The sequence below is a fragment of the Platalea leucorodia genome (genome assembly GCF_965183815.1).
Source record: "Platalea leucorodia genome assembly, chromosome: 1".
Classification (NCBI taxonomy): domain Eukaryota; kingdom Metazoa; phylum Chordata; class Aves; order Pelecaniformes; family Threskiornithidae; genus Platalea; species Platalea leucorodia.
In genome coordinates, this window is record NC_138823.1 from 38765711 (window position 1) to 38789226 (window position 23516).

General features: G+C 37.1%; 1 protein-coding gene across 3 annotated transcripts in view; it reads left to right on the forward strand.

The window, feature by feature from the left end:
- PDE7A (phosphodiesterase 7A) overlaps positions 1-23516 on the forward strand; it is a 76534-nt gene that overhangs the window by 26179 nt on the left and 26839 nt on the right. For 2 of the 3 annotated variants that reach the window (XM_082329400.1, XM_082329402.1), the window contains exons 2-3: positions 14719-14779; positions 21524-21607. In XM_082329400.1, the coding sequence (XP_082185526.1) occupies positions 14719-14779; positions 21524-21607 (145 nt within the window). The remainder of the gene's footprint in view (positions 1-14718; positions 14780-21523; positions 21608-23516) is intronic. The other variant, XM_082329401.1, reaches the window with a different exon arrangement.

A 23516-nucleotide genomic window follows, 5' to 3' on the forward strand; every position in this document is an offset into this window, starting at 1 on the left:
TATTTCAGATATTATGTGTTGCTTCTTAGTTAGTGCTTTGCTTTTTTGTGAAATGGTTGGGCACGGCCAATATGATCTTTCTTTGAATCTCTTTAATCTTTATAAATTCTGCAGTGACTATTTAAGGTAATTATTATTTTCATTTGTAATGCCATCATATTATAAATAAAATACTATACCGCTTTGTGGATTTGACAGCAGATGGTGTAACCAGTTTCAGTGTTTGTCCTGTGTAGTCACCCAGTTATTTTAATGGAAATGATCACAGAATAGGAAAATAAAAGCTAGGCTTGATTTATTTCAGATATTCTGTTGCCATTTCTGCTTAATTTATTAATGTGAAACTTCCAGCTTTCCCCTTGAAATTTAATCTTTTTTTGACAACATAATATTTTCATGGTTTTGTGTGATGGCTAGCAAGGAACGAGAAACAAAGATGATTTTATTACTGCCTTTTTAATGTTTAGCATATTTTTGGAACTTTAGTATATGCCTGTGTGCCTGGGGAAACGCTGAAATGTGCTTTTTCTGTGGGGACTCTTAAATTTTTTTAAAGTAAAATTTGAAAATGGTATCTAAAATCCTTGCATAAATACCTGCTTGTAATAAATGGAAGCTGTGTTGCCTGGGGAGCCTCAATAGAGGTCAATACTTTAATTTTGTGTAAACTACTCTTTAAATACTTCCTACAAAGTGAATTGAAGTCTGTATGAGGGGGTTAAAGGTATCTTTTAGCAGTGCTTGAGTAGCAAAAACTTGCTAGTCAAGAACCAGGCAGGCAGATGCTTCTGAGGCTGAGAGGGAGGTGAGCGCCCCGTAGTTATGGGAGGTTACCCATCGCTTGGGAGCCAAATAGAAGCTCTTAGTTTTTTTGATTCAACCTGTTAATTTCTGATTGCTTTTCATGTCTGAATGAGAGCGAAGCCAGGGGGCAGGTCAAAAGGAGCAGCTCGCATTGTACCCTGCCCCCATCCCTTTTAGCCTTCATTCATTGCACTGTGTGGCTCTCCTCTTTGGGTTCGTGAGCCAGACAGACACATGGGTGGAAATTCATACCTACAGCTGCTGTCTGGGAGGGCCCCGGCTGCTTCCTGTGCTGCCCCTCTCCACACACACGCTTCCAGGAGCTGTGAACCTGCAGAGGTGAGCCGGTAGTGCTCATGTAAGAATAAAAGTTATTGGCGAAGCTTCTCTCCAAGGAAAAAAGCTTAAGCCTTTAATTTAGAGGACAAGCTTCTTGTGTCCTTTGCGTCTACTGCAGGTAATTTATGAAGAATTATAAGATGCAACTATTGTGACTTAAATTTCTGTAATTTCATTTTCTGGTGTTGTGATGTGTTGACAGTTTTGTGATGTTGTCTTTCTGTGAGATTGTAACCTCAATGTTTTTTATTTAGGTTTCCAGTTAAATGTAAGGCAGACAGTAAGACAGTCTTTCACTGTTCAAAGGATGTGCTTTAGAAATAGAACATAAATGTTTTATTACAAAGTCTAAAACATTGGTAGCTTTTCTTGTTACATTGTTCATCTGTTTGCACTTACATAGCCAGGTTACTTGCAATATGTGAAGTATGTGGGAATTGAAATTACTCTTTATTTGCTTCCAGTATACCATTCAATCTTTGAAGGTGTGTTTACTAGTGAAACACGGTAACTCAGAGCAGCTAAAATTCACCTTCTTGCATCTCACCTTTGTAACAGTCTGTCTTTACTGAATGGATTGCAGCCTGAGGCCCTGATGGTACTTTGTCTTGTAACAACGGTACCATTTTTTAACTCTTCAAAATCACAGATGAAGGCATTCGTATTGAACTCTAAAATGGGTCCAGTTTCTTGCTGTGCCACAGACCTTTTGTGAATGAGCAGGTGACAGTATCTGCAAACAGTTGTGGACAGATACCAGCTGATGTAGACCAGCCCTGGTTGAGCATCTGTTTGACCATGCTAAAATGGTTCTCTCTCCAAAAGAATAAGGCTCACTATGTCCGACAGACCGTTGAAAAATAAATATTTCCTAAATAACACATGACAAATATATGTGTGTAGACTGTCATCTTAACTTTTTAATACTCTTTTTTTTCTTTTTTTAAAGAGGATTTGGTAAAAGTGGAGTATAGCTTCTTGCCAAGATCTGTTCTCTGGAGAGAAGCAGAAATCTAAGCTCTGTGGATTTAAACAAAGCCCTAAAACACAATAGTAATTAAGCAGCCTCAGAAAATGGGTGTCTGAAAAAAAACTGAGAAAGAATACTGTATTGTAGAACTTCAGTTCTTTGGCTAGATACGTTTTCATGAGAATAAGGGTTATATGGTACAAACTGGCACAGTGACAAGTGATCCAATTTAGGTCCTTTCAATGTATAATGGTACGTTCTTTGTAAACACTCTGAAATTTACTGTTAGGTAAACTAAATCACTAGAAGATTAACTAAAGTTCATGATATGACAGAGGCACTGAGAGTATTCTAACTTGTATTGCAAAAGAAACATTTTAGAAAGAAGTAATCTGTTTCTAAGTGTTTAATCTATGCAAGGAAATTAAAAATGTGTTCTTATCTACCCCTCAACTAAGATATGTGCATTTTTGCCAAATAACTTTTTGTGTTACACGGCCATTTCTATTAACTTGCATAAGCATGATGTTGAGCAAATACGATGAAAGGTTAAAAACAGCTATCAGAAAAATGCAGTGTTTAATAATGTGCTTGCTTGGCAAAGATTAATGTGATTTGCTTACAAAATGTAGAATACCTCATACCCCTTTTGGAAATGCAGTGCACAGAGGATGATTCTGGTAGTTTTCTATTGCTATGTTAGAGTAGCTCATGAATGAGTAGGTTGTTCTTGTTGTTGGCTTCCTTTCATTCATTGAGATTGGATCCTTTCTTTTCTAAGGGGGGGTTCTTTCACTTTCTGTCTTATTGAAGACTGAAATGGAAGATATCTAAAAATACAAAGTGGTCTTTAAGGAAATTGCTAACTTCTGCCTTCATGGATCTGTAGCCATGCTTGGCTTTGGAAGTTCATGTTCTGGAGTTCCAAGCCCTTGGTTTAAGATCAGCTAGCTTTTTGAGTTTAGTTGCAATGAGTTAGGTAGTAATGATGATATATATGTGGTAACAAAGGTGAATTTTGCTAACTTTATTTAATTTTTCATGTTTGCTTATTGCCTACTAGCTGATATGTAGCTTTATGTGGTTGAGTCCCCATCCCTGGAGGTATTTAAAAGACGTGTAGACGTGGTGCTTCAGGACATGGTTTAGTGGCGGACTTGGCAGTGTTAGGTTTATGGTTGGTCTCGATGATCTTAAAGGTCTTTTCCAACCTAAATGATTCTATGATTTTATTAATAAACAGCTAGGATAGTTGGAATTGTGTACCTAGTTGCAACATAGGCTAACATGGCAAATCTTTTAAATAAGAAGCTGAATTGAAAGTAAAATGCTTAGATAACATTTTAAATTAAGACATAAATGGAAGTAGCATTTGTAAAAGTTGGTCATTGTGTATACATGGTGAAATTCTAAAAGGTCTGCTCTCGGTATCCGTAAAAATAATGGCGTATTTTCCTCTTTATTTTTTCCTTGAGTGCGGTGTTTAGTGGTTGGGTTGGGCTGCAGCAATAGCTACCCACATTTGTTAAAAAAATACTTCTCATAGATTACCATTTAATTATTCTTTGTTAGTGAAGTCTGCTTGAGAGAGAGATCACACATGGTAGATAATGAGGCAGGGAGAAAAGTGAAGAAAAGATGGAAATTAGTTGAGAGCTCTGGGATTTTTTTTTTTTTTTCCCCACTATGTGCTGATGAATTGGTAAATGGTAGGCTTATTCCTCTGCTGTCTTTACACGCTGTTAATATAAATATGGTTATGTTCCCTGACTGGTCCATAACAAGTAATATGCCAGTCAGGAGGGTAGCCTAGAAATCAGTGTGCTACAGCCACTGTTCTGTGCCTGTTCTGGAAGGGGGTGTTTGAAGGGCAAAGGAGACTCCACGGAGATCGCGTTTCTGGGCCAGGTGTACAAGTGCATGTGAAATCGGGTCGTTCTGGCAAGTAGGAGTGATTAGCAACGGGCCTCAAACTTAGGCATAAGCACTCGTGTGGTGATGGAGGTCTGGGAAGCCCTGCTGCATTTTAACAGGAGCATCATATGAGACCCAATAACATCTGTGAAATACGGTGCTGTTGCTTCAACTCTGGATTTCCTGTAGGTGTTACTGAAATGTTTTGGGGGAGGGAGAATTTAAAGACACTTCTGTACATATAGTAGTTACTGAGGTTTGTAAGGCAACACTGAGCAATTCTTCAGGACTGCTGAAATTTATTTAAAAGAAAAATAAAAGAATAAAGGATTGGAACAGATAGGTATTTAGAAATATACAAGTAAAACTGGGATCCTGTACTTGGTACTTCAAAAACAGAGTAGCCGAATAGGAAATAATGCGGAGCCTTGCAGATCTCTAGGAGCGTATATGGAAATAATTGGATCCTTGCAAATCACCATGGCATATTAATAGGGAGCTACTTTGGATTGGTAGGAACTGGTTCCATCTGATGCCAGTTTCACAATGAGAGCAAACTGGTATCTTTAGCAAATTCCTTAGTGGCATCTTTGTAACAACTGTTGCAAGACCCCAGGTGCTTCCTGCTGTATTGATTATGAATTCTTGTCTTATAAGGAATTATGCAGAAAGGTTTACTCAGCAAATGCAAAAAATTGTAGCAAAACGTGCCTTTGACTGCTTAGATGCATCTACAGTGCTGTATATCATTAAGTTTACATTGAAGTCCTTGGGATATTTATGTTTCTTTGTTTGGAAATGGTAAGAGACAGCAATTGCATTTGTACATTTGAGCTGATTGTAAGGACAGAGGAACTAGATAATGACTTGTATGCTATATTTGAGTGTTAAGTACTAGAAATTTTGCTTTATCAAACATAGTATCTCTGCATGCATTGAGAAAATGAATTTTAGAAAAACTGAAAAAGAATCTGCTAAAAAGCAGGGAAGAAAAAGAGAAGAAGAAAGAAAATGAAACAGCTGTAGGAACTTACGTAATTTTTAAAAGACAAAAAAGGCAACGTATGATAGCTGTTTTTTCTGGTGTGCTCCTTCATGTCAAGATGAAACTGAGACTGATGGTGATGCCCACAGCCCAAGGGTCACTGATTGCACTCTCTGAACTGAGCTAGTATAATAGCTAGTATGTTATCACAGAGGGAATTTAGTACTATCTTATTTTTATGTAGCCTTGTACCTGAAGGTTTACCATACTTGCTAATGACCTTGAATAATTTCTTTCATATACTTGTAAAACATCATTTATTTCACCTTCACGTTAGAATTGTTAATGAGGTTATTCAAAGCAGTACTTTCCCCAAAAGAAGCACTTTAGCTTCTTTGTTGATTTCTTATACTTCTTATACAAACCAGTGAGTGCACTTTTTGGTCCTTTTCTGTCTCCAAATTCAGAATCCTATTTCTGAAACAGTCTTTCCATTTCCAAGCCATAGTTAAAACAAATAATGCTGTAGTGGTACTTAACAGATGGGCAAATATTTTTTATTTCTGTGTTCTGGTATTAAACTTATGCATGAGACAATAATTCTAAGAATAACTTTTGGTAAGAGGAGGCTAATTAATTAAACCACTTAGTGTTGGAAGACAAAAGAGGAAAGGGTGATTACTTTGTATCACTGTTTTCTAAGATAATGTTGTGTTTTTGGTATCTATGGAAGAAAGGCTTGCTCCATGCACGCAGGGTAAGACCATCCGCACACTCTGAGAACATCTTCATGTGTTTTGAGACAGGAAAACAGAGAAGACTGATCAGAGATTGAAAATAGTGATGACGGAGAGAAATGCTTGGCCTTTCAAAGAGTATTAAGGCTATTTGTGTTAGAGTTTTATTTGGAGAAGAGTTCAGTCTTGAAGCAAATCACCTCATTGTCCCTGTTCATCGTGCCCATTTGTTTGTTTACCAGAGTGGTCCCGGTATGTGCTAACTAGGCTTCTTTCAAAAGAAGCTAAACCATTCCACTCCTTGCGTGCACCAAACGTACTCTTATCCTTGATAGGATCCTAGACGTTTGACCAGTTATCAGTCATTTTTGGCAGCTTTGAACCTGCTGTGGTAGGATCTGGTTCAGGAAGTTTGAGTGGCCTGCAAAAAAAAAACAACCTCGTGGGCTTCATATAGTATAGGTGTAAAGACCTCAGCAGCAGCTGTGTTTTGATCTGCTTCAGTTGTGCCAAATTGCTAATGCAGATATAGCCTAATGCCATTTATTCTGTTTGGGTTTTTTTGGGGGGGGGGGAGTTTATTTATTTTTTTAAAGTAAAGACTGCTGATGACTAATTGTCAGGGTGTCTTAACCTTGTCAAGTGTTTGGAGATGGTAATGTTTTTAAACCTACCTCTGTGACAGTTTGTATTTTGGGTGGAATTTGACAGACCTTTAGATAAGCGCTGTATTTATTAAGTGAGGTACCAAAAGGTCCGTTCTGAATGTGCTTGCCTATGATTTTGATCTGACTGGTTTCCAGGGGCATGGGGAGGGGAGAGAGCAGAACGTACGTGTTTGGAATGTAATGGTGCTGTAGGAACCCACAGCTGGTGCTGAGATCATGTTTATAGCTTAAAAGCCACCACAAATATTGGGAATCGTATTGTAAAATAACAGAGCGCCCTATCCCAGTTACTGAGTCTTCTCCTTCATTCAGTAAGCATCCACCTGTGGTATGTGTTCCCTTTTCCTGTGGATAGGAGGAAATTCGTTTCTTGGTGCTAAAGTTACTCCTTTGGTAATTGGTGCTAACTTCTGTATTTTGTGCACGTATTGGAATTTTTAATATGATCATCTTATGATAAAAAAATAATTATAGGAAGAGCAGAATCTTCATATAATTTTCCTTTCAATTATTCATGTTTATCCTTTTAAACTCCTCAATATCCCACACTCTGTTCCTTTTATCCCTCCGTAGCTGCTTTTTTTTTCCCAAACTATCTGAGAGTTCTTTGTGTTTCTGAAATGAAGCATTTTTGTCAGCTTAAAATGACAAAAGTTAAAATGAATCTCAAAGCCGCACGAAGTCTATAGGACCGCTTGGCTGCGTACTCGGTGCTCTTAGAGGAAGTTAGTCTGCTTTCCAACCCTGGGAAGTGCTGGGAGGGGTGTGAGGGGGATTGTGGGCAAGTTCAACCCTTGGAGCAATGAACTGAAGCAACATGCCAGTTCAGGCATGAGTATGCGGGGCTGAAAAGGCAGTATGAAGGATGGCTTGGTATTTAGTGGACAAAAGAAGAGATTAGAGAACCATGATTGGTTTCAATGATTGCGTGTATTCAATGCATTAACTTTCTTTCATTATTTATAGTAAGTTGCTATGAAAGCAACCTTGAAATATGTTTTGAAGTTCAGTTCATAGCAGTTCTCCAGGTGGCAGAGATAAAAGGAACTTGTGAATATCGTCTACGGTGAAATCTGCTGGAAACAGGCTCTTCGTACCATTTAAAGGCAAGGCGTTATCCTGAATTAGCTCCGGTGGTTTGAGTACTGGAGTTTGATCCTGTAGTCCAGCACGCTTTGCTGTGTTAAAACGTGTTATGAAAGCACGTAGTCGTGGTTTTTCGTTTCCTTTAGCATTTCTGTAGAGTTTAGTAAGGTTTTACTATCTGCCGTGTCCTCTGGTTGTAAAACTTACTTGTGGCATACGGAGTTGACAGTGGGACGCACAGGGCAACGCTGCTCACACGGAGCAAGTCGCTGGGCTGTCAGGTGACTGCAGCCTTGGCGCAGCTGTTGGCGGTGCAGGCAGCGCCTGCCTGCCTGCCTGCTGCCTGCCTGCTGCCTGCCTGCTGCCTGCCTTCCCCCTGCGCGCTGCTTCTTGGGCTCCTGCACCCTCACACAGCTTCCAGCGCTGGCGGGGATCAGGGAGGAGATTATGCTTCAGGTTTTTGGGGTGATCCAATGGGAATTGCATTGATCTGGTGTTTAGCTCTGATCCTTATCAAATGGATTACTTCTAAGGTAGGCCATTTTATTATTCTGTTTTGACTAACTGGGTTTATAAGTAGCCTGAGAGAAAACAAGTCATTAAGAACTTCATGAGTACTTATTTTTCCTTTTTAAAGCTAATCTGTTTTGGAAACACATCATTCGTCATTTAAGATTGTGTTTCTTAAGTGTTCATACATGATTTTGTAGCTCTTGACTTTTGCCTGCCTTGAAGTGGAAAGAGTGTGTTTGTAGCAGTGCCAGTTAGGAGACTGGGAAAAGGGATCTGAAATGGCTTCTGAATGGCAGGGGTTTGCTTGCCTCATTTACTAACAGATCTTCAATTTTATAGTGTTTTCAAGGCTTTATGAAAATAAGGAAAAACAATTTTAAACATAGTGAGAATAATACAAATTAGCGTGTTTTGCTTCCCGGACAGGATATCCTTTTTGTATTGTTGATTTCAGGGTTACGGGAGTGGATATACCAGTTTTGTTTGCTTAGGTGAAATACCAGCTACTTCACTTGCTTTGTAGCCTTTCCATTTGAGATGCTTATGCTTTGAAAAATGTGTGCTAATGTTAGACAAAATGAGGAGTTCCTGCTCTCTCGTTCTAAAGGACTTAGTGTGTCCCCATAATGTATATTGTGGTAGTAAATGTAGGTGGGATCAGTACCTGGAGATGAGACCACAGGCTCTTCTCAGCATAGCCCACTGCCTAACCTGGAATTAATTCCAAAAGGAGGAATCAATCCAAGTTTAGGATTGTGAAGGAGGGCCAGAATCATTGGAGAGAATGGGGGGGGGGGGGGGGGGGACCATGCATTTTAAAAAAAAAAAAAAAAAAAATATATATAATATATATATATTTATACACAATTTTAACATTTTTGTACAATTAACAGGAGAATCTGAACAAACGTGAATTTGAATTTGTTGTGAAAACAAGCTTTGCCAGGTATCCGTGCCTGTACTCTTCAGTCGCTGCCAATAACACAGTTCTAAATTTACTAAAAGCAAAACCAGTCAGGCTTAGTTGCTAGCACTTGTGATTAACTTTTGTCACATCAAGAAAAAGACCAGGATACCCTAATGGATGTTCAGTTGTGGCTGAAGGCAGATTCTAAATGCCAAAGTTTTACAGCCAGTGTGCAGTGCCTAGTAAGTCTAGTGTGCTATGCCTAGTAAGCATTTTACTGGTATACTGTTGAATTGCTGGTTTTCTGAAACTTGACATAAAAAGCCTGCTTAAGGATTATGTCTGTAATTCAGTTTGGTTAAAGATTCTGTTAAGATGGGAAAAAGAGGAATTCCAGGTAGCTGACATAGTACAGTTAAGCATGAAAACCTCTGCTATTTATGGTTGTGGTTTTTTTTAAAGAATTATTTTTTTGTGTGTGTTCATCCAATTATTCTATTTTGCTGTTGGTTTTGAGTCCTGCCATTCTGATTTAGTTTCTCAAGGTAATACCCCTGTGTGTTTCTGTCCTCACTTAAGTCACTCACGCTTTTTTTTGACTATGCTTTCTTTTCTGATCAATTTTCAAGGTTTTGGTTTGTATATCTTTGTTAAATCTTGACGTTTTTATGTTGATAAAACTTTGGGGAAATCTTACGATGCCACATGATATACATCTAAGGTGTATGAGAGAAAATAACCTTACAGATGCTTGTTAGATGTAGTTATCAATAACACTGATAACTATCATTCAACCAATAGCTAAGTTTTTAAATTATTGCCATCCATCTTGGGAGACGATCATATGAAAGAGCTTTATATGGAAGAAAATAGTAAAATTGCCACATTCAGATATTTGAAGGGGGGGTGTGTGTCTTATTAGTGATGTGTATTGCTTTCCTGAAATTAAACAGATTTTCTTATCACTACTTTGATAAACTTTCAAAATACTGCTTTGAACTCCAGTGAAATATTTAGAAAATAGTAGTAGGACCGTTTTGCAGTGGCTTGTCCGAGTCCAGTGACAGCTACTTAAGTGCTTTAAAAGAACATTTTCCAGGGCTTTAATGAGTAAAATCTCGGTGATACCTCGTGGAAAACTGTGGATCTCACATTAGTATGGAACTTTTAATTATTGAAATCATTCTAAGAATTATGATAAATGAGAGTCTCGCTTTTGAAATCCAATAACAGTTGGAGAAATCCGGTCTAACTAGTTTGTCATTCTAGGGACTTCTAGCTGATAAACTGTCTTAGAATCTTAACTTGTTTCCAGGTGTGTATATTTGAGGCAACATAACCAGCAAATTGCAGTTGCCATGATATAACAACTTCTCCAAACTTCCTCTCAATTTCTCTTTCTGAAAACAACCCTCTGATTGTTGGGCAAATAACTTGGGCAGAAGAGCCAAGTCAGTAAAAATACCTGACCGGCTGTGTTGCTGTCCTCTGGCTTTTCTTTCCCAGTTTTTCAATAAACAACTGACTTGCAAAATGAGGGTTGTGCACTCCATCAAAAAGCACAGGTGGTTTTTTCTGATGGGAGGGACTGAATTTTGAAGGCCAACAGCTCCATCCGTTTCTTTCTGCTGTTACAGAATGAGACCAGCAGTTGTTTCACTTGACAGTCTGCAAGCTGGCTAGCTGGCTTTTGCCTACATGAAGTGCCCAGCAGTAATGCTGGTGCTCTGCTCTGAACTGGATTGGGAAATCTTGCGATAAAACTGATACATCAGTGGAAACGTTTCTGTTTGGCACAAACAGCAGCAGGTGCTCTGTTTCCAAGTGTTACAGGCATATGCTGTACTCCCTAGCATCACCGAAGCGGTTTCCCTTTGAAGATATATCTATGTGCTATTTTGGCATGTCATTCCCATTGCATGGCCTTTAATAACTTCCAATACTCTTGTGAAAAGATTTTCAGAAAGATCTGACTTAAATCTATCTTTTGGTAGGTACTCCCTTCGCCTATTTTTATGGAGTCTTTGTATCACTGTTATTAAAGGATTAATGGATCTTCCACTTTAGTTTGAACTTCTTCCGTTCACGTTCCATAAAGATGTGACAAAAGCGAGGAGAAATTAAAGCTTTTCTTACTGTATTGTCCTCTGGAAGAATAAATGACACTCTAATATGAAACTGAAATTTAAGGTGAGGTTTTTGAAGTGTAAGTCCAGTATAAACAATCCTTCCCCGTCACCTTTCTGACATCTGTCTTCACCCCTGAAGCAAAACAGCCCACCCAGTTCAGATGGCTGTGCTCATGTCTGGGAAGGAGCGGAGTGGTTAAGAACCTTCTCTAATCACTTGAGGAATTTGTTGAATCACTTGGAGTCAAGCAGATATTCCCACTGGACCGAGTTGTCCTTGTGCTTGAAAAGGGAACCTGCCTAAACACATCAGGATTGTTTTCAGTTTGAGCACCAGTAATTCTACCTGCCTGTTGGAATGATGCTTATGTGTTTGAGATTTCTACAGAGGGGCAGGGAGTTCAATATGCTTTACTTATGGTCTTGATGTCTTGGTGTAGGCTACAGAGAGTGGGCCTTTGATTAGCAATGAGGAAGGAGACATTTTTGGTGGTTATCAAGAGTAGAATCCTGGTAATTAAATTGTTTGAACTGTTGAGTGGTTTACAGAAACTTTAGTTCTTTGAGACATATTTGTCTTTCTGCTTACAAATTTGCTGCACATAACAGTTCACATATCAGTAGAAGCTGATGCATTACATTTGGTCTTTCTGCTTGCTGGATTTAAAAAGTGGCATCTGGGCAGAGTATCTTAAAGAACCACAGGCAGGGTGGATTAAATTACTTCTCTTTTTTTGCTTTTTGTCCTTGCGTGTTTTTAGAGTAGTGTAGGGGGTAGTATAACAAATACACTGTCAGTATTATTTGAAGTAGGAAAACAGGTGATAGACCTTGACCTGTGGTGGGTAGTCTGTTACCTATTTGGAGTGTGAGCTGACACAAAGCAATCCATGGCTGGATGAGCATAATATTATTTAATTTACCTACTTATCACAAGTTGCTAAAAACATCTGTACCATTAGCTCCCTTCTCTGTCTCTGCCCACCATGGTGCTCCTAACTATCTGTACCTCACTTATTTGCCAGGTCTAAATGTATGAGGTCTGACTACTCATCACCCACCCTGTATCTGTTCCTTGGTGCAACTTGCTAATAAGTGTTTTTCTTTTACCTATTTTATTTAACAGAGTTCAATGAATGAAGTATGTTTAGGACCTCTACCTTTTTAGGAAAATTAGCTGAAATTGTCCTACTACTTTTGAAGTATTATTAGTAAGGTTTACACAATCAATTTTCTCTTTTTCCTTAGGAGACCAAACTTTGAAAGGCAATTTTAAAAGGATTTGATTGTTCAAAGATTCCTGTGAGATCTTTTGAGTCCTTGCAGAATGAAATCACTTGTTTGCATAAGCAATTGGTTTATGTTTTTAAAAATGGGCTTTGTGTTTGATAGCGTACATGGATGTACTTGCTTATGTAGCAAATAGTATTTTAGATTTTAGAGAGCAAGTAATATTTTAGAATCAACATATCAAAAGGATTTATTTTTCAGTAAAATTTTGCGTATTGTTTTCCTTCTCAGAGACTAATGCTCCATTTGGGCATGGTGGTTCTTAGCTGCATGTGTGCTTAGCTTTCTCCTGTATTAGATTACAGAACTGTACTGGACATGTCCAGAAATCTGTGATAGACAGGTGCAAATTGCAAGTTAGCACTAAATTACATCACTGATTGTGCCTAGTCAGTGATATGAAATGTTCCAGGGTACTGAAAATATATTCAGCTGAGATTTGCTGAAATTTAAAGGTAGGTTATATGAAGAATTTTGAAAATGCTAGTGGGAAATCAGCATCATTTTCTGGCTGATGAGATGCATTGCTGCCTTTCCCATCAGGACAGGCACATTGCTGTGAGAAATGCTGTACAAACATATTTCAAGGGAAGGATTATTTGCATGGTTTATGATCTTCCAAGGAAATACAGAACAAAAGCTAAGACAACATGAAAGTGCTGTACAGGGAGTTCTTCCTTGTAGTCTTTACAACAGCTACTATAATTGGACCCCATTTGGAGCTAGGTCTTTGGTCACTTCTGTAATTAAGTATTAAGCTTTGGAAAAACTTTTCTGACTTAAAGTGTAAGGTTTTTCTTGTTTTAACGTGAAAAATATTAGAACAATTAAGGGTAACTTCTGGGTTTGGAGTCAACACATCAGTTGTATGAATCACGCTGATAGAGGTTACTAATCTCTCGTCTGTCTTTGTGTGCATTGTTTGCTCTGTAGATAGATGTTTATAAGCAATTTCGCCTTTCTTCCCCTTCCAAGTAATCTGTTTCTTTTTCTCTTTTTCTTTCTTTTAGAATTTTTCTCAATATTGAACATGTATTTTTCTGTCCTGTTTGCTAACATGGTTTGGTTTCCCATCTTTTGAACGTGTGCGTTTTCAGGCTGTTGTGTGTCCCTGGTGTAGTGTTGTTCCTGCTACACAGAGGGAAAAAATGGGTGACTGCGTTCACCTCCAGACTGGCTTTTACCTGAAGTTCTCAAAGGGGTCTGGTAACCCTTTGTGGCACCCAGGACTTCACTGTCCTCAGTGTGAATAAGAAGCGTGGTGGACACGGAAAGGTCATCAGAGTTTTTAACACGGATGCACAGAAAAAAAAATCTTATTTCTTTAAAGGACAGATGTTGTGAACTGGCAAAATTGAAGTCTGATTGTGAAGGTGATCCTCTGATCATAGGGTTAAGAAATAACATTAATGAAGGCCCTAGGAAGTGGCAGAAGATGGTGAAAGTACAGTAAAGGCAAGGCGTGAAGCTGGGTGTTAGGTCGTGCCAAGCTTTGAAGACTACGTGACGCTAGTGTTGTGTAACTATGAGAACATTCCCCCGGTTTTTAGCTATTAGAGGACCAGTTCACCACACTTGTGGGGGACTTCCTGGATTATAACTATTATCGCATTAGCTGAATATGTATGGAACATACATATTTTGCATAGGTAAGAAATACAGACAATATGGGAGTATCTCAATGTTATGCACGGATAGCTTGATGAATCTTTTAGACTTTTATCATCGAATGTGAAATATAATTTTGCTTATTTTCTTTAAAATACCTTTATGTATTACATCCCGCTTCGATGGTACCTTGGTTCGCCTACAGAAAGTATTGGGTGGAATGAAAGTAGCATGTGGCAGCCAAGTCCTGCCCTTGCAGAATATAGGTTGAATTCCTAGGACGGCAGTAATGGTGTCATTTGAGTTCTTTTACTTTTAAAACTACTTTTAGCTTTGAAAGATGGAAATACCCCATAGGTAAAAGTAAATAAACAAATAAACCAGGAACTGCAAGTGTTTGTTTTAAGTATGACATTCTAGAAGGCTATGAGGAGCATGGGTTTTTGTGCCTGCTTAATCTTGTTCTGTGTCTTTTTTTTTACTGTGAGGAATGATTGAGGAGCATCTGGAAAGAAATTTAGAGAGGATATTTTTTCCACACTCTGGTGCTGTTTTTCATAATCTCTCCACTACCAATTCCTGTCCTTCCTTTGTCCCCCCCCCAAAACAAAATCAGTATGTATATATTTGAAAGATGCATGTTCAAATTTCGAAAAGTAATTTTGAGAATTAAATTGGAAATGGACAATTGATGCTTTATTTTCATTTCAATTTAAAAATGATTCAGTTCTCACTTGAATAAAATATACCTTTTTCCCTTTTTTTCAGAGACGTGGAGCAATTTCCTATGACAGCTCTGATCAGACTGCGTTGTACATTCGTATGCTAGGTAAGCATACCAGTTTCTGTATTGCAAAGTTTTAATGCTTATTATTGATTTAAAAGAATTTTTTTTTTTTTTTTTTTTTATATTTGAGTATTGAATTCTTAAACTTATCATTCCCTTTCTCCTGGATAATATTCTAGTTAGATTCTTTAGAAGAGTTTGGGTTCTTTTGTGTTGACTTGGGTTTTTTGGTTGTTTGCCTTTTTTTTTTTTTTTTTTTTGTGAGTTAACCAATGTGTCAGATGTTTTACTCCCTATATTAAAAAAATAAAAAGCTCTTGTAATTAACCTAATGTGTTTGGTAGTAGCTAAGTTTTCCAAGTGACTCATGATTGATCTTTATTTCTGTGATGGAATTTATCACCTTTGCCTGGTATCTTTCTGGTTAAAGCTGTAGCTTAGAGGACATTTATGTGAGAGTTACCACACACTTTTAAAAACTTCAGTACTGAGGCTATGAAATGCTCAAGGCGTTCTTAAAATAATTATGATTTTAAACAATACTTCTCTTATTAATCCTAGAAGATGACTTGAGAGGGGAAAGGACGCATGACAGGGCCAGTAGTTTAGGCAACTTACTTTCCAGAGTAGCAACTAGATAAAGGGTAAAGCTGAATTAAAATGAAAGAACAGTATTGGGAGAGGCAAGCATCTGGGGAAGACCTTCTGTGATAGTGAGTGCACGGAAGGAGATGAGGCCAGTCATTGAGAGGAGAAAGATGCAAACCTCTTGCAGATCTGGCTGCCGGATTCAGTACTTCCCGCACCTCTCCTGGAGGCTGCTGGTGGTGCAGATGGCATGGGGACTGTGTAGATACCCTAAGTCTGTTTCACTGCAAAATTATGTCACTTAATTTAAGCCATCTTGAGCTATGATTTTTGTGCTGAAATGGACTATGAATGCTTGCACCATGTCTCGCACGGCTCAGTGAATATCAACAACTAGTGATTATAAATTCTTAACTGGCTCCAACGAAATCAGCCAGAACATGTCTTTTCATGCCCTGAGTCTTTTCAATGTAGTTGTATATTGTACATATTAAAGTCACCAGAAATTCATAACTGTGTTGTCTATGAATTTAAAGCTGTAAGCTGTATGCATGTGTACGCATGTGCATATATATATATGAATTTATAGTCATAACCTACGTACGTAAGCATATGCATACGTATGTATATATATAAATCCAATTCTGATTTAGCATCTTCGCATTTTTGTTTTTCAGTTATTTTGATGCTTTAAGTTTGTGAAGTTTTTAATACTATAGCACTGACTGTCTACTGAAGGATTTTTGATAAGAGAATGTAATTACTTTGGAGATTTCTTAAGAGGAGGATGACAGAAGATGCTGGCTTCTAAATGTTTATGAAAAAGCTGCTGTTTTTTTGTTGATGATGTTGGAAATACATTTATTTCATTTCCAAAAGTTATAATAACTTCTTCATTTTTAATCATCCTTTTTGCAGGATGAACACTAGAATTTTTCAAAATGTGATTTTTCTGCTCTAGTCATAAGAACAAGAGAGTAAATTGAGGCCTGAGGTAGTTTTGTTTCCTTGATTTTGTGAAACTTTTTTTTTAACTAAATTTAGTTGGTGCTGTAATTAGACAATACAAAATAATTTTTAATTTCTGGGGAAAATAATCTGATTTATTTTGCTACTTTGGAAGTTTAACTGTACTATGAAGTAGTAGGCCCATCATTTCTGCCGAAGGGTTTGTGATAATGCTCAAGTAAATCTAGGGGAAAGCAAAGCATGACTTCCTGTGGTTCTTGGTATACACACCTGAACTGAGGGAAAAATCTTGTTTTGTTTTGAAATCTTTCTTTGACTATTCTCATAGGCAGAACTGGAATATATTCAGACCTGGATGTTAAATAAATGAAATTTTGACTTATTCTCTCATTGGAATTAATTATTAGCCTATGTGATGGGTGCTTGTTATGAATAGCATAAATCTTGCTGGCATTCGTTGCTGTTCAGTGATGCTAGCTATTCAGAGGCAGTCAGTCTTTTAAAGGATTGCCCTCTTCTAACTTCGGCTGGGGGGAGGAGCGTACCAACAAGCAAACAAAAAATTGCTCATTGGATGTTTGAACCAGTACGTTAAATTTGTATTACTTTCTTACTTGTTGGTGATCATTTTGTTTTCCTGAATGTTATGGACACTATACTGTACAAGTTAGCAACTATTTACAGATTTATTACTGTTGTATTCGTAAATGGACTATAAAAAAGACCAGCCTGAAAGCTGAACAGTTGGATGCATCAGTATGTAGAAACATTTATATTGGAGTAGATTCAAGAATGAATATATTCAATTAGAGTTTTTTTTTCAAGAAATGTGAATTATTGCATTTCCCATACTGTATTGTGAGGGTTTTGTTTTTGTTTTCTTTATTTGTCTTAGTACACTTTAGTAGAGTAAACTGTAAGGAATCCTCAGCTGTAACTTCATGGGAAGTTAGGCACAGTCATGAGATGTTTTGCCTTTTACTTGGTTGGTTATTATTCCGAACAGACTATATCTACTAATAAAATGTACCTTGATAAGGTGTTTATTTTAGCAGACCAAAAATACAAAGCTAAGGGCATCTAGGACACTTCCCTCTGCCTCTGTTTAGTTGTGCTGGCCGTAGAGTTGCTTCCCTTAACGTTTTCAGGCCGTTCCGATGGGAATCCGATGGAGATTCACTTGCACCAAGTAAAGAGAAATTCCTGTGGTATGGCAGTGTTTCCAGGTTCAATTTAAAAGATCAAATTTTAGGGGCAGACAGAATAAACAACGAAGTCTTAACTGTCTTCATCAGTGTCGATATAAACAAACAGTGTTCACTCTAATGACTCATCTGTCATACCCCATTCCCAAAATATACACTAAGCCACTCCCGAGTGGCTTATTTACTATTTTAAAATATAGATACAGATGCAGCATTGTAGAATTTTTCTTTTAAGACCTTGGAAGGGCTAATACATCTGCATCATCTCAGTCAGCTACTTCTCTCAGCAGCTATGAGGGATTCTCAAAATTTATTGTAAGTGTTTCTGTGTAATCTTGATACTTTCTTGATTTTTCTCTTCCTTGCTTTTCTGGTTTCTTTTTCTTGTTTTATATTGCCTGAAAGTTTTGCTGCTGTGCATGGGGTGGAAAGAGTGGGGCACTGACTGCTTGTATTGGTGAGCATGTACCTCTCAGCTAAAGTGGGAGCATTTTAACCCTCCTTTAGAGGTCTTGATCACTTCAAATAGGAAACAGTGGAGGCAAGCTACTGTGTAATGCAGGTGCATGCTGTTCTCCGATAGCAGTTGTTATGTTGTATTCCTTTTGCTTTAATTCTGGCATATTCGGCTGACCTGTCATCTGTTTCTCCAACAAATTTAATAGGAACTTTAATCTGTGAAGCTAGTAATTCTTTCTGGAAATCCTGCTCTTCACAACTTCATGGCTTTGACTTGGGTGGTTTACCTTGAGGTGGCTGTCATAATTTCTGCTCCCAGCTGTCCTCCGTGATCTCTGAGATTTCTGCCCCTGCTCCAGAAGGCCTCAGCTCTCCAAGCAGCTGCTGCATTGTTACTGTGCCACACTGGAGTATTAGGGTAGCACGAAGTATGTGCTGTGTAACCCTAACACACAGGGATGTCAGCTATGGCATTTCAGCTGCCTCGTAAGTATCAGAGCTGTCCTTGCAGTGTGAGCAGGAATCTGAGAGAGGGGTAGGAACTAAATGATCTGTCTCAAGGTAAGTTTTGTTACAGCCCTGAGTCCTTTTCAGTTGTAGCTACAAACCTCCCTCTTACATTCCTTCTTCCACTATTTATTGAGTTTCTGCCTGTATGGCCTTTGTCTTAAAACTGCCAGCAATCCAATGAAGTGGGTGCATTTGGGATCTGTTGATCTTTGCAGGTCAGATTAACTGAACAATGAATGCATAATGATGGTCCAGTATTTCTGGATGTTTTGCGACTAAATATATATATGCAGTAGAGATTAGTTTCACTGTGCTAATAGCACATCATTTCATAACGTGCTAATGTGCAGCCAGTTTGATGCTACTCGTTTTTGTGCTTTTATATACATAGAAACTTCAGATGGATGTATTGTATCTTCAAATTCCACTCGTACCATTTTTTTTCCAAGCACATTTATTGTTTGAAATCTTGAAAAATACAGTAGTTCTGTAGAATGATAATGGAGACAGCTCTTCTGCCTTTGTTGTGACCCAACAGGAATTTCTACTTTGTTTACTGTGATAAATTCCAGTCCAGTACAAGTGATACCTTTTTTCCAGAATAAATCCAAATGTATTCTAAAAAAATCCATCCGTTGTTGAGATCTTGATTCTTAACAAAATACTCTCTGCTTCTACTAAGATCAAGGAGAGAGAATTTTGTTTAAACAACTATCTAATGAAAATATTTTGCTTTCCTTGCTGGGAATTTCTCATTTCACATGCATGCAAGTAAATACCCTCATTTTATCGTAATACATTTGCATTTTTAATAGTTTGCCATGTGCATTTTTAGTATATAATTTCTTCTTTTGGGTAACTATTCCTGTAAATAGTCGTTTTGATAATTCCTGTTAAAAGCAATGTAGTTAGTTGCACATCTGCATTTCACTTGTAGACAGTTTTTCTGTTTTCCTACTCAAAATCCACAACACTGGGCATTTCAAGGGTAACAGGGATACTGTTATTCTATCTATCCTGTTATACTAGGTACTAGTAAATAAAAAAGAACAAAGCAGAGAGAAATTTCCTGGATATCATTTATGAGATGAACCTCCTTGTTTTGTTGTTTGCAGAATTCCATGTTAGTCTTCTAACTTCTAATTTTTCTGTGAACTTTTCCTAATCTTGACACTTTGAACAAGTAAATTGTTCACCAAAACCTAGTTGTAAACTGACTGAAACTACTTGCTATTTCAGATTGTGGTTGGTAAATTTTGAAAGTTAAGACTGCATTGAAAACTAAATATAATTCACAAAAGTTGTATCACCTTTTCTGTAAAAAAAATAGCTCAACTAAAAAAAACCTCTTATTTTTCTTTTAATTCAGCTGGTGAAGTCATTCACACAGCTGTATCTGTGACTGATTTCCCAGATAAATATGAGTGAAAGGTAATGAAAGTTGCATTTTCTTCCGTGTAAACTGATATTTTCATACACAGCTACTAATGCATTCGCCTCTTCTTTTCCAAAATTTCCTCCCTTTTTCCTTTTTATTGTTTTGGTAAATAAAATTCACCAGTTGCTTGTGCCTAACAGAAGAGTTCTACAATTTGCTGCCTCTGTATTGCTTGGACCAAGTCAAGCCTCTTGCACTCTGCTCAGATGAATGCTTGAAACCTTTAACTAATATATTGTCAGTGGTCTGAAAAATAATATTTACTGGTAGTAATTGGGTTACTTTCCCTTGCAGCTCTGTTAAGGTTTTCAGTTTAAAAAAAAAACAAAAAAAAAAGAGTAACAACTGAAAACCACATGTATTTAGTATGTCTTTACTGATATGTAAACTTCAGACTCATTTTTTGCGGAGTCCTGGGCCTGCTTATCTTTTTGTGGTCCTTCCAGCATAACATTCATGTGAAGTGTGTGTCACTAGATATGTCAGTGTTTATAGATATGTATCTCTAAAGGTATATTATTGAAGTTTTAGTCAGTATCTGTAGCTATTTTCTGACAAGTTGCCTGCTTCAGCATTACAAATTAGCAGGTTGGAGAAGAAAAGGGAAAAAACACTCTCAAGATGTTATTAGTTGCTGGAAATTAAATAGCTATATTTTTCTTTCGTTCTTCTAAAATCAGTCTTAGTTCCTTGTGTTGAATACTTAGTTTCGATTCATATGAAAATCGCTGTGTTTGAGGAGAGGAGAACACTACACTTGAAGGATTTTCATGATTAGAAACCAGAACATTTTCACATCTTAAATTTCACTTTTTTTGTTATATTTGAGGAGGGAAACACCATTGCATTTGATCGTCAAAGGTTTGCCCAAATTTGTAATTGCTAAAGGATGTTAAGTGAAAGCTTTTAATCCAGGTGAACTACTTACATTAATACATACAAATACCTAATGAAAGAATACTGATCAGCTTTCAGTTGGTAAAATGCATAAGTAGAAATCAACTAGCATGCTAAAAGATTCAGGTTAAAGCTAATTGCAGTGCAACATAGTTTGATAAAATTTTAATACTGAGTTTTGGTATTTTAATAGGCTCTTGTGTAATATTCAAACAGCTGAGCACAAGTAAGTAAATGCTAGTGGGAAAATATTCTATTATATAATATAAACCGTATTGTAACTAGCTTATTTGCTAAAAGCTACCATTTCTAGAAGCTGAATCTTATTTGTATTATACAAAATGTTATCGTTTTATGTGTGTAACTGAGGAACAAATCAACTTTTAATGTTCTTGTTTCCTGTCATATTAAGGTGCATTTTTACCATACTGGTGTAGCAAGCTGTTCCTAATTTCATCTGAATGCTTATCACATGCTTCTGGCAACGTATGCTTAGGCAGGAGAGATTTTGACAAGAAAGCATGCAATTGCATGTTTAACAAGTCTTCAAACTTTGTTTTGAATTTCACCTTTAAAACAAAAAGCATTGAAGTAGGCCTATTGTTTGAATAACCCTCCTCCATTAAGTACATGAATCTTTACCCCTCCAGGCTATGTTCATTTGCATTTTATCTCTGCCACTCTTCCACACTTTTATTTCACTCTTGACCCTGTTTCTAGGAGATGTGCGAGTAAGAAGTCGGGCAGGATTTGAAACAGAGAGAAGAGGTTCTCATCCATACATTGATTTCCGTATTTTTCACTGTAAGTATTTAAAAGCAGATAAATGACAAATAAACAAAGGCTTCCATTAATTTTAACTACTGAGCCTCTAAAAATAAAGTTAGCAGCTTATATAGCAAGACCATTTTTTATACTCTTTCATGCTACTTCCTTACCAAAAATAGAAGAGGAAAATCTTCACTGCTAAATTTTTGTTTTTAAAAATGTAGTTTAAAGTCATTGAATTTAGACCTGAATCCCTATGGAAATGAACACTATCTTATATACAGCTACTGATGTGTGTGCCGATTTTTTACTTGGCAGACACAATCAGCTAAGAAGAATACTCTCCTGCTTTTGTAAAGCAGCAGAAGGGCCTGGTCCAGGATGATGTTTGAAGAGAATTACAGTAGATGTAAATATTCTTGACCTTATCAAAATCAATTAACATTACATTTACTCAAAAATGTAGCTAGGACTTAATTTTTTTGGACATAGACAAATCTTTATTTAAGATTAAAGTGTTCTAAGAAAACCGCAGACAATTTTTTTTATTATGTATTTTAGGAAACATTTTTTTCTCAAAAAATGAGAGTGTTACAAGAAGAGTATTTTCAGATAATTTTACTTTTTTTCTTTACATCTATATCGTTATAACTAAATATGTCAGTAGTTAGTGTAATATAAAAGCTTCAATAACCACCAAACCAATATGCAGCAAAAGTGCAGGGGATTTAAGTCTTAATTAAATTATGCCAATAATATTAATGTATTAAGTGTCATAAAGTATCTATACCAACATTGTATCAGCACACTTCCAAGTATTCTGAATGCAATTTGAGAGATTTAGAAAAACTTATTTCATGGTAACAAGTGTGGTTGTTGTAATTACCTTATTAATAAAAATGAGTGGCAGAAACTGGTCTAATTAATATTCTGATCTTAACTGAAGTTACTCTTTTCAAAAGTCGATCACTACTTAAATTTAAAACTCTTAAACTCTTAGTTTCATTGAAAAGTTAGCCTCATAAAATAGGTGAGAAAACAAAGTTTGAAGAGTATGCTATGTTGATTTTTTTTCAATAACGAGGATAAGAATTCTGTCTCAATTCCTGATAATTCGGTTGAGTATAATAAAAATTCTCTGTAGAAATAGCATGCGATTTACGAATTGCATAACTATGTCTTTTTGTCTATATATGTGTGTGGCATTTCATGCTGATATGGGAAAATACTAACAGAAGTATTAAAAGAACTACCTGTTAAAAGGCAGTCACGTATGATGATATTGCTTTTGTCAAATTAACTGTATTTTCTGTGGTACTCATCATGCTGTTTCTTTCCATTCTGATGATTGTGCATCAGGCAGATAAATCATGACTAATCAGGAAAAGGATTTTCACACCCTTTCTTCTTGTCCCTACATGTTCAGGCACAGGTACCAACTTTTAGCAGCATCAACTGTGGTGTCTGATGACAGCAAAGAATGTTGCTAGGAGGCCCAAAAAAATTCTTTGGCTGTAACGTCCCTCTTGAGTCAGCTGCTGTGGCAGTTTTCAGAGTTGCCATATTATAGTCAGATTTTTTTGCACTTTAGGATTGTGGCCTGTTACACAGCATTGCTCTTTGACTTCAGACTCCTGCTACATTGTGGAGTTTCTGTCTAAGTCAGTAAAGAGTTCAGCCCCATCTTTCACCATATCACTATATTATCTATTCATTCACAGAAATGTGTTGCTTTTTTTTTTAAATCAGTAAAATATCTTCTTTTTCTCTGCAAGGCTAATTGAATCCTGATCAGTGTTTCCTTAATTCTGTTAAGAGTTTTAGTATTGTACTATCAGACTGTGGGTAGAGAGAAGTTGTGGCAATCGAATTTGACCTCACTTTTAGAATATTCTCCCCACCCACCCCCGGTAATTCCAGCAGGATTTCGCCACATAGAGCTACA